Source organism: Cryptomeria japonica, chromosome 11 (genome assembly GCF_030272615.1).
Source record: "Cryptomeria japonica chromosome 11, Sugi_1.0, whole genome shotgun sequence".
Classification (NCBI taxonomy): Eukaryota; Viridiplantae; Streptophyta; class Pinopsida; order Cupressales; family Cupressaceae; genus Cryptomeria; species Cryptomeria japonica.
Genome location: NC_081415.1, coordinates 63,375,467 through 63,388,188, shown reverse-complemented (window position 1 = coordinate 63,388,188; position 12,722 = coordinate 63,375,467). Strand labels below are relative to the sequence as shown.

General features: G+C 38.7%; 1 protein-coding gene across 1 annotated transcript; it reads right to left on the bottom strand.

Annotated features, from left to right (window-relative positions):
* Positions 1-195: 195 nt before the first annotated feature.
* Positions 196-4,055, bottom strand: LOC131051384 (putative disease resistance protein At1g58400). Its single transcript, XM_057985880.2, has 3 exons — positions 3,216-4,055; positions 3,018-3,098; positions 196-2,871 (listed from the first exon to the last, which is right to left on the bottom strand). Exons 1-3 carry the CDS (start codon positions 3,731-3,733, stop codon positions 366-368), a joined length of 3,105 nt encoding a protein of 1,034 aa, XP_057841863.1. The 5' UTR covers positions 3,734-4,055; the 3' UTR covers positions 196-365.
* Between the last annotated feature and the right edge of the window lie 8,667 nt (positions 4,056-12,722).

Here is a 12,722-nt window from a genome sequence, read left to right as displayed (position 1 = left end):
TCAAATGAAGTTATATTGGCTATTTTATATTAAAATCACATTAAACTAATTTGATTAATCTTCTATGTAGACATATTCACAAACTCAAGACTGCTTTACTTCTAGTTCTTCATTATGAATTTTCAAAATTGATTTTACCTTTACAAAACTATTCACTAATTAAGAGGCTACTATTTTTTTTAATCTAAAATGGTTTATTTCTATTATCACATGCTATAAACATTTTTTTATCCAATAAAAAAATTAATAATATTCTATTTTCTTCAATCACTTAATTTTAAGTTTGAATATTGTTAACTAAGAGCTATTACTTCCTATACAATCCTTTCTCAACCTTACTAAGCTCACTTTCAACCTTTCCAAATCTACTCTTTGGGTTGAAAAAAACCTGTCCACCATTTTGACCACCTTTTCCCGAAAATTCTAAATCTAATAGGTGTGTCGAAACAAACCTGTCCACTATTTTGACCTCCTTTTCCTATTTTACAATCAGAAAATTCAATATGTACACGAGGATTTATGACTTTGATTTTATTCCAATATTCTCCCCCTTCCTCTAAAGACTCCCACGATTCATGGAGTGTTGACTTCCTGCAATAGAAAATCTTTAGCCTTTTCAATCGCTCCAATCCCTCCACTTTCTTCAATTTCGGACTATCGTTGATCCCTCCACATTGATATATTCTGAATTCTTGAAGGCATGGCATCGCCCCATCTTCCAATTCAGGTATCTCCTCTAAAGAAACGAGGCCATCAAGATGCAAGATTCGCAGTTGTGGAAAGCCTCCTGACTTTCCAAAGGCCTTTGGCAATTCTCTGCAACTCTCATTATACCCCATAATCAACACCACCAGATTGGGCATTTCTTGAAATTCCGGAAAATCACTACACTCAAAAAAATTTAAATGTAATTCCCTCAGATTTTCCAATTTATGTATCCAACTTGGCACGTTAAACCCACTTAATGAAAGTTTTTCCAGATGTTTCATTGCTCTCATTTCCTTAGAAAATTGCAGAAACCGTGTTTCCTTATACGATTCGATTTCCAGACGACGCATATTCACCAGCTGCGCAAGGATCCCTTCTTCCATCCTATCACAGTCCATCTCCTGCTCAAGACTAAAATGCATTTCCTCAAGCTGAGCCATATTGACCATATCCTCTAACCTCACGAAATCGTCCTCTTTTGCGGAGAAACTCATGAATCCACTGGTTAGAGTTCTCAAAGAGGCCAGCTTTGTTATTCCCTTTGGCATGCGACCACCACGACACCATTCTAAATTCTGAAGACAGGTAAGCTCACCTATCCATGATGGTAATGAGTCGCAAGAACTAGGGAGAGCGAGAAACAAGAGACTTTTCAGATGCCTCACACACTCCGGTACCTCCTTAATCTCTGTCTTATCTAAATTGAGGACTCTAAGAAGAACAATCTTTCCAAGGGACGCGGGCAATCTAGAGATCATTGTGCACCTCAAATCCAGAACGCGAATTCCTCTCATTCTGATAAACAGGCTTTCCGGAATTCTTCTAATCTTCGGATTGTGAGACAGTGAGAGTGTACGGATATAAACAGGACGACTGTCTGAGATGGCCAAACCATGCAGACCTTTCTTGGCCAGTAAAATCCGACCCCAGCCAGTGGCACCACTTGTAGGCATAGAGACTTCTTCAGCAGAAAAAACACATTTATCTTCTTTTGCTATTTGTATGGCCAAATCATGCAACAGATCATGAATTTTACAGTATGTGTTTATCATAAAATCATCGTGATAATATTCCTCACAAATTTGAAGCAAACACAGCTGGGCAAGTTGATCAAACCAATCCCAGGCAATATCCCACTGATCCTCTCCTGCTGGGATAAATCCCTCTCCTATCCACAAATTTATCAAATACTCTGGTTTTATCTTTTCGTCTTCGGGAAAGAAGGAAAGATATGCAAAACACTTTTTAAGGTGCGCAGGCAAAGAGTCATAACTCAATTTTAATATCTCCATGACAGGGTCAGGGTTACCAATGGAAGTACATACTCTTTCCAGCTGACGGCGCTTTAACTCCCATTTGCTTAGCGTGGTGTTGGCCAGAGAGGCTGCTATCGTTTTGATAGCAAGAGGTAAATTCCCACATTGCTTCACAATCTTCCGACCCTCCTCTTCAATATGCTGTGGCGCTATATTTCCTTTCGGAAATGCATAGAAACAAAACAGCCCCCAACTATACTCATCTGACAAATGCTCCATCTCGTAAATTTCAGCATTTGAATTTAAAGCAACCTGCCTATTTCTTGTAGTAACTACAATTTTACAATCTTCATTTGGCAGACCAAGTTTATCGAAGAGAATACCTTCTCTGGACAGCTCCCACAGATCATCCAGCACAATAAGAGACCTTTTCCCTTGGAGACGGTCATGAATCAATTCAGCTGCTTTCTCTTCAGTTACTTTAGCTTCCACAATTTCCTTTGTTAAACTGATGTCGGAGGCTATATCATGTTGCAAATCCTTTACAGAATAAGTTTTAGAAATCGAGAGCCAGATGGAATGATCATACTCAGATTTCAGGGCTTTGTAGACATTTTGGAGAAGAAATGTCTTCCCCAAGCCGCCCATACCAACGACGACTATGACTTGAACTTGTGGGTTTTCTAGCAACCTTTTTATGTCTTCAACCTTGGAATCTATGCCCACTGCATGTGAATCTCTGGGCAGAAGACTAGATCTCTTCACATGTGCTAATGTACTCGTTGACGCTGCTGTATCTGCATGAAGACCAACTTGCCCATGCCTTGGGAAGACATTTTTCTTCCCAACCTCTTGTTGCACAGCCAAGGCAATCCTTGTACGCAGGCTCTCGATATTATTGACAATTCTAAGACAATGAGAATTCAAAACCGTTTCAAATAAATATGGACACGGTAAAAAAGAAAAATTAGAACAAAGAATCATAATAGATTGAAAGCAAACAATCTAAACAAAATAGGAAGAACAAAACGGCAAAAACAACTTAGGCCTTACTCATTAGATGTGCTGATTTCGCCACCAGAGATGGGTGGAGAAGAGTGGAGGGCTGCTTTGCACTGGTCAAGGCTCTGCTCGCTGAATCATAATAATAGATTTAAACGAAAAAATAAGACACTGAATCATAATAGATCTGAAGCAAACAATCAAAACAAAATATGAAGAACTAAAGGGTAAAAACAACGCAAGCCTTACCCCTTAGATGTGGTGAATTCGTAGCCAGAGATGAGTGAAGAAGAGTGGAGCGCTTCTTTCCACTGGTCACGCCTCTCCTCGCTGAATCTGCCCTTTTCTTCATGTTTGGCGAATGCAGCTGCATAAACTCCCTTGTCAGGGTAGCGGAGTTCAAAAGGCTTCACATCACAAAATATGGGAATAAAGCGAGCCTTGGTTTCCAACATGAGAACCAGCTCATCTAGACACCACGAGGACTCCGCATATCGTGGCGAGAAGATTGCGATCTGCACTTTAGAAGAATATATGGCATCTTGTATGGCAGAGGGAATTGGATCTCCCAATTCTATTTCCATGTCATCAAGAAATGTCTTAAATCCCTCTTCCTCCAGCGAATCGTAAAGTGCAAAAGCCAGAGTTTCTTTGACGTCAGGGCCTCGGTGGTTGAGGAATGCATCATATATTTTTCTGGATGCAGCGGGCGTTTCCCTCTGAAAATCACTGAAAGAACGTTCGCGAGATGAGGAGGGAGAAGCCATGTGGAAAATATAACTTAGACTGATTCGGATTTTGATAAAACTAAAGAAATTTTAAAAGCTTTTAAAGCAGGAGCGATGCGATGCAATGTTTCTCTCAAACTCACACCAATTTTTTTCGGCACTGCTACTGCCCTTATTAAACCCCACCGGATGTGAATGCAACTTCTAGGGTTAGTGGACTTGAAGGAGAATACAATAGGACAAAAGAGGTAGAAAACAGGTGGGACCAGATGACACATATTTCTCACTGAAGCACTAACATCCCAACACCCGTGAGTCAAGGATTCTGAGAATTTTTATGGGTGCGCATAGAAAGAATCCCTACACGTCTCCTCTAACAGCTCTATACACGTTTTCCGTTTTTTGCCGTGAAATGCAATATTTGACAGAGTTGCAGTTCCAGTGGCTCAAATACCTAAGAGGTATCCAGGAAAGTGCATTTCTTGCATGACGTGACTGTTTCAGAACTCACATGGCATGTAGCCTATTAATGATGAAAATGGTGAAATGATCAACGTCACCCATGTGAGAGATCCGTGCGAAACTGCGTAAAATGTAAGCAAGGCCACTTACCGACAAATATCTGCAGAACGCGGTTTCTTCCTTTTTGATGATTTTTGGTCCAAAGATGAGCATGAATTATTTACCTACATCCTCCCCAAAATATCTGTGTTTATCTTCATCGTGACGTTTCAATTTGAGTCCACACATTCAATTTTATTTTATTATTTTTGGTCCAGAGATGAGCAGGAGTTAGTTACATCCTCGCGAAAAAAATCTGAAATTATTTACATTTTAGTCCACACATTCAATTCTATTTCTGGCTTACTCATTACTCATAAAGAATAGAAATTTCCAGCACAATATATAAATAGAGACTTCAAGCAAGCATAAACAAACAAACAAACAAAAAGAAGTTCATATAAGCATTTAAATCATATTTTAGTTTATCTTTAATAGGGATCTAAAATCTTATATCAAGTATTGTGTGCAAGAAAACAGAAAATTCGTTTTCAAAACAAGTCCACACACCAATGGGACTCTTGGTGCAAGTTATGGAGCTATATTGAATAGCTCAACTCCCCAAGGGATGTTCCATTATTCTCTATCTCACAGGATCCCTCAAGTCAATGCCTTTGCTCTCAAATCACTGAGCAAAGTGACTTAGGAATGACAACTCCAAGAACGAGTGATGTTTGTTTATAAGCATGAATCCATTCCTACAACATGCATGATATTGAAACTAGAATGATTTAAACTAGCATGGATATGATGATAAGATAAATATTAGTAAAAGCCTATCCTAATAGGATATACTAATCTAATATGAGAGTGCTATGTAATGGAAATGCTTCCTAAAATGCTTATTAAGATGATTTCTATTCAAGGAGAGGCTAAATGCTTGAGTTAAAATGATTATGGATTTGGATGAATGGAACTTGGATATGTAGTAAAATATCTATAAGTTTGATACTAAAGACTTGGATATCAAAATGAGAGGAGGACTCTATTTATAACGAAAACAAGGCAATGGATGGTCAAGATTGGATAATCTTAACAAGGGCTAGGATTGAAAGTTATCAATCCATTCTCACAATTCTCACCAATGAAATGGTGACAATTGTCAACAAAGGGGTTACTTGAGAGGACATGGTGGTTACCTTAGGAGGTCAAGGTTAAGGTTAGGTTAGGGTTCTCCATTGGATAAAGCTTTTATCCAAGGGGTAAACTATTGTGCAAGGGTTAATGGGATAACCAAGGGTAAAGCCATGAGTGTTTGATGAGACCCCTAGGTTAGTTGAATTAGGCCAAAAGTCTCTAACCATGTAAGAAGGTTGAGTTAACCATTAATGGTTTGGAAGACTTTAGGGACAAATTTGTAAGAGTCCTTCCAAATTTGGGGGAACTCAACAAGTTAGCTTGTTGAAGACACAAAGGCTTTATTGCTTTTGGAAGACTTTCTTCCTAATTTGAGAAGTTAAATCCTAAAATTTAGGGAAAGGGGATAAATGAAGGATTTGGGCTAATTAATTAGGATTAGATGGGTTCTAGAAGAATTTAGGAAGGGGATTTAAGAGGCAAGTGGGAGATGTAGGAAAATGCAAGTGGGTGGGGAAAATAGAATTTAATTAAAATAAAACTAATTTATTTCAATTGTGGTTGCAACTTGCTTTTGTAGGATTTTGCAAGTGGGGGGATTTAATTAAATGAGCTAGAAGAGGGATTTAATTAAATGTAAATTGCTAGAAGGGGGATTTAATTAAATGTAAATTTAATTAAAAGGGAAGAAAGGGGAATTAATTAAATAAGGTGATTTATTTAATTAAAGGCTAAAAAGGCTTAGGTGAACTTAATTAAATAAATTGAGTAATTCATTTAATTAAATAGATGAATGTGAATAATTTAATTAAATAAAATTTAATTGAATTAGGGGAATGAGGTTAAAATGAATATTAAATATTCACTTAGGAAAGTGGTCATTTTTGCATGTCTACATTTTGCCCCTCTTTGAAGTGACGTGTGTGCTCATGTTAATACAAAGAAAATTTGTCGGATATGTTGTCAAAATTTGATCGATATGATGCTATGTGTCAAGATGATAATATGATGCCCCAGCTTTGATAAACGATATTGATGATGCCCCCTCGGGAGATGAATCAAGGATTTTGAAAAATTTGTTGATTTGATAAGCGTTTTTTAATTGATTGCAATATAAGAATATTGACTACGCTGAAGTGTAATTGATTGATTCATCTCCCGATAATGATGTTTGATAAGATTAAAGGTGTGAAAATGAGCAAAATACATGCCCCACCTACTAACCCTTTTTTACTTTTACCCTATAAAAAGGTGAAAAGTAATTTTATTGTTATCATTTGCACATTTGTCGTTTGCAATAGTGACACGTGGAGTATGAAAAAAATGTTTATTCCTTATGCCTCTCACCGATTCGAGCGCGTCCATCGACACCGGAGGCTCGCCGCGTATGGTGCACTTGTAAGTCATCTAATTTTGGCCACGTTTTTGTTTAATTTTGTTGATTTTGATCATGTTTTCCATTTTTTGTGTTGAATTTTTCTGTTTTAGCACATAGGAAGCTTAGCTTAGTGCATATGATAAACATCATAGCACATAGGGTAACCTAGCTAGGTTAGCATCTTGGGTGCATTTTGTAGCGCATCGCCGGTTTAGGATAGCGCATTCGGTGTTTTAGCCTATCGGGTCGACAGGTAAGCGTGTAGGAGGTATAGGATAGTGCATAAGGTAAGATAGCGCATAAGATAAGCAGGTTAGCGCGATGGAGATATAAGATAGTGCATAGAGCAAGATAGCGCATAAGATAAGTAGGTTAGCGCAATGGTGACCCCAATTAGTGCGTAGAATAAAGATTATAGTGCTTAGGCGAGGAAAGATGGTGCATGGGTAGCAGTTTAGCGCATGGGGGGGATAGTATGGCGCATGGGTAAGAAAAATGGGTAGAAGAGACTTGGAAGAATGCGTTGCGAGGGGAATAGATGAGGTAGATGGTTTAGGAGCGAGTAGGTGTCAGCTGACTGTTTTGGGATGGGTATGCGAGCCAATGTTTTGCCTGTTGTGATGATGTCTGGTTCTTATTATGATGATTCTACTAAAAGTGCTTTCGTTATGAAGTGCCAAGCTGAGTGATTGTTTGAATAAGGATCTTGATTTTTTGTTTGGTGTGGATCTTTGATTTTTTGCCTTGTAAATGAATTTGATGTTCGATATGAGTAATGATTCTTGATGTCTGATATGATTCTTGATTCTTGATTCTTGTGTTATAGATTTTGAGTTTCTTGCATTATGGGTCTTTTGATATGATTCCTTGATATGAGTCTTGATTTTTGATATGATGTTTGATTTTCGATATGATGCTTGATTTTTGATATGGTGCTTGATTTTTGATATGGTGCTTGATTTTCGATATGATGCTTGATTTGATGCTTCGTTGTTTCAAGTTGATTTTGCTTTGATTGGATATTGATGAATAATGATGAACTACTAAGGTCCTAACCGGTACTAAGAGGGGGGTGAATCAGTACACACAAAAAAATTGCTTCAACACTTTGTCATGTCAAAACACAACTGATCGGTTGTCTTCACCACTGAACTTAACCATAACTATACTGGTTAAACAAAAATACTTCAGACAACATTCAATAGATCTCAAACCTTGATAACTACTTCACTAATATAATCATGCATGATTTGTACCAATAGTACCACAACCATTTAACAATGCATGCATATCTAACTTAATAAAAACCACACAATCATCACATGAAAATCTCACAACCCATAACACACTGATTTTTCACGTGGAAACCCAAATGGGAAAAACCACAGTGAGAATGAATACCCACAAGTTGTTTGTGAACTCTTTTGAAGTCCGCTCTATTAGGAGCCTAGTCCGGTTAAAGACTTTACAATAAAGGTCCTGTTAAGGATCACCTGATTAAGGGATGGCTATATACCCTGCTAAAGGTTGAAAACTTGTTAGGAGTTACCTTGCTAGAGGATTTAAATAACTCAATAACCTTGAGCCACCTGGTTAGAGGATTTACAACAAAGCCTGTTAAAGCTACCTGGTCAAGGGATTTACCTTCTATTGAAATGGTTAGAAGACAACAGGTAAAACACCGATCTGATAACAACACTTCTTGCTAAGGCAGATCCTTTTCAATTCCTCTCTTCTGCAATCACACTATGCAGATTCCTCACTTTGGTTCGGCAAGTATCAAATCTCAAACACGCGGACACAAATACAACTTTTGCCAACATCGGCAATAACAAAACTCATCGACCTTATAGACAACAACTAGGTCGGTAGCATAAACCCTAAACCCTAAATATCTCAAGTTTACACTTACAAGTGGTCCAATCCTGACCATCCAAACACATTACATAGAATGAAACGATCTAAAACAGATCTCAAGACATTATACATCGTCAAATCTTTACCGCATCTGAAAATCAATAACCCATCACGTGCTCTTCACACACCGCTAAGAAAAATGCTCAATCTTTAGGTAGGCATTTAGTGCATTCAATCTCAAGAAACACAAAGAAATACTTCATGTACACACAGCTGACATGGTATCTCAATCCTTATCCTTATTCCTTAACTAACTGGTCACAAAACATCATTGGTTGCACCACACAAGCCAAACCAGTAACCCTAGAGCTGAACTGAGACTACCAACTAGTAGTCACACTTAGTGAACCTCGACATCAGTCCACTCCATCCCAGTTGACCATAACCGCTTTTGATCTTCATACCTATTCATACCGGTTCACCTGCTTGAGCACTTATTGACATCAATGATAACATACATTATCACTTCTTCATCATATGCCAACAATCTCCCCCTTTGGCATCGATGGCAATACTCAGTGTATCATTCCTCAGTATTTGCACCATTCTCAATAACATATACCGGTTCAACTTAAAAGATCACCACCACCACCTAGACTGGTCAATGTGCACTTTGCTCAATCACTTCTCACACCACTTATTTCATCTCCCCTTTGTATATTGACCTTCAAACATATATCATCTCCCCTTTAATAGCAATGCCAAAGTGCAGGCACAAGCTTCCAGGCTCCACTATGTTGCTCCCCCTATGGAGTAGCATCCTTCAACACATCAATCCTATCAGATCTGACACGATAGTACCTGACTGATGTGGAGCACACATCTTTAATTTACTTCATGAAGGGGCAAAATCCCTAATGCACCTCTCAAATAGGTAAATGTAGTCTTCGGTAAGGGCTTAGTGAATGTCTACTAGTTGCTCCTTACTGGAAACATGCTCTAACACAACCTCTTTATTCTAAACCTTTTCTCTCAAGAAATGATACTTAAGCTCAATATTCTTGGTCCTATTATGCAATACCGGATTTTTGGAAATATTTATTGCACTAGTATTATCACAAAATATACTCACCGATTCAGATATAATCACTTTGAAGCCATTCAGTACATGCTTCATCCGAATTGCCTAAATGCAATTCATAAGTGCTGCCACATACTCTGCTTCAGCTATAGACTAGGAAATACAACTCTGTTTTTTTCTCATCCACGAGACTAGTCTTCCACCAAGGAAGAACGCTCCATCGGTTGTGCTCTTCCAGTCGTCCACATTATCTACCCAATCTACATCGGTAAACACTTTGAGATCAAAGTCATCATTGTATGGATACCACAATCCATAATCAATTGTCCCTTTCAGGTATCTAAGAATCCTCTTTACCGCTACCAAGTGGAATTCTCTTGGACTCTTCTGAAAATGGGCCACTATGCCCATTGCATGAGCAATATCTGGTTTGATGTGCACCACATAGTGTAACTTACCGATCATTGACCGGTACTCCTTCTCATCCACCAATGCTATATCACCCTCCTTTGTTAGTTTGCAGCCGGTCACCATCGACGTTCCAACTGGTTTGCTCTCCTCCATGCCAAAGGTCTTCAATACCTCTTTGATATACTTGGACTGGGTAATGAAGATACCCTCTTTCATCTATTGAATTTGTAGACTAATGAAACACTTTATCTCTCCAATCAGAGACATCTCAAACTCCTTTTTCATCTCATCTGCAAATGCATGACTCATATCATCATCTCCACCGAAGATTATATCATCTACAAATACTTCACATATCAAAATCTGACCACCTTCAAATTTTAGGTAGATGTTGTTGTCGTCACTTGTTGTTTGAAATCCTATCTTCACAAGATGAGAGTGTAACCATTCGTACCATGCCCTTGGTGCCTTTTTCAATCCATATAGGGCCTTGTGTAATATGCACACAATGTCACTATCTTCTGACAAAGCAAACCCATATGGTTGCTCAATATACACTTCTTCCTCCAGGATTCCATTCAAGAAGGCAGACTTCACATCCATCTGGTATACCTTAAATCCCTTGAATGTTGCAAATGCAAGTAGTATTCAGACACCTTCCAGTCTAGCCATTGGGGCAAAGGTTTCTCCATAGTCTTCTCCTACTTCCTGAGCATGTCCCTTGCATACAAGTCTTGCCTTGTTCCTTACCACTGTGCCTTCTTCATTTAGCTTATTCCTAAAGACCCATTTGGTACCTATGACATTCTTGTGTTTCGGTCTGGGTACCAAGGACCAAGTTGAATTCTTCTTTATCTGGTCCAACTCCTCTTCCATTACCTTTATCAAGTCTTCATCGGTAAGTGCCTCTCTAGCAGTTTTAGGCTCAAGTTCTGAAATCATGCAAGAATTTTATTTCACCTTTCTCCTTGTAAGTATTCCTGCATCTTTGTCTCCTATGATCTGCTTCAGATCATTATGCAGTCTTACACACCTAGGAATGACTGTAGCAAGTTCTGCTTGCTTTTCCATTTCTTTTTCCACTTCATCTTCTTCTTCACCCACCGAAGCTTCCACTAGTACAGAAACACTGAGGTCTTTCCAATGTTTGTCACTTGTTTCTTTCTTAACTGGTTCATCATCCGTTCGCTTGCTGCCAATTTCCTCAGGCTTCTCAGGGGATTCATCAACCTTGACATTGATACTCTTAACAATCTTCTGAGTCTTGTTGTTGTAGCACTTGAGAGCTTTTCTTTTAATGGAATATCCCAGAAATATTCTTTCATCACACTTAGCATCAAACTTACTCAGGTTCTCACCTCTCTTGATATAGCATTTACTCCCAAACACTTTAAAATAACTCACATTGGGAGTTCTCCCGTTCCAGTACTCATAGGGGGTTTTGTCTTTACCTTTCTTAATGAGTACCTGATTCGTGGTATAGACTGCAATGCTCACTGCTTCTCTCCGAAATGTGTGAGAGATATTTCCTTGGATCAACATAGTTTTGGCCGCTTCAACCACGGTCCTGTTGTTTCTTTCTGCTATTCCATTCTGCTATGGTGTCCTTGGGGCAGACAATTGCCTCTTATTCCCGTTCTCCTCACAGTACGTATTGAATTCATCGGAAGTGAATTCACCTCCCTGATCGGTCCTTAGGCATTTTATCCTTCTACCACTCTCCTTCTCCACCAATGCCCTAAAGGATTTGAACTTTCCAAATGCCTTAGATTTGTCTTTCAAGAATGTGACCCACATCATTCTTGAGCAATCATCAGTAAGAATCATGAAGTGCTGATCTCCCTAAATTCTTCTAGTTTTCATCGGACCACACAGATCAGTGTGCACTAGATCAAGTACGTTCTCCGCAGAAAAAGACTTACCTTTGAATGTTGAGGAAGATATCTTCCCAAGTTGGCATTCTCTGCACAAGGCATTCTCTAGTTTGTTCAACAAAGGCAATCCTCTTACTGCCTTGATCTTACTATCCTTTACAATATTGTCAAAATTTATATGATAAAGTCTCCTATGCCATATCTAACTGTCATCAAATTTTGCCATCAGGCACTGAATAATCTCGGCATTCAGCTGAAACAAGTTTCCTCTGGTCTGCTTACCGGTGGCAATAAGTTCACCACTCTTTCTAGTTATTCTATAGACTCCACCTTTGAATTCCTGTATGAGTCCTTTGTCATTCAGTTGAGCAACACTCAAAAGATTATGCTTAAGGCCTTCCACCCAGTAGACATTATCTGCACTTCTCTTTCCATTTAGTGAGATGGATCCTTTTCCTTCCACCATGCAAGGTGCATCGTTGCCAAACTGAAAAACACCACCATTATATTCTTCAAGAGACATAAACTTTCTCTGGTCACCAGTCATGTTGTGAGAACAGCCGCTATCAATGATCCACTCATTAGAGTTGTCAATATGTGAGACAAGGGATTTTTGGTCAGAAACTCTTCCTTGACAACCACAAACACTATGTCCTCATTCTCCTCATCCTTAGATTCCTCATCGGTAACACCTCCATCCACTTCAACAAGACAATTTCTCCTACCTACTCCTTTATACTTCCTAAACCTCTCTGGTTTATCCTTATTGTCATTGTTAGGAAAGTTAAC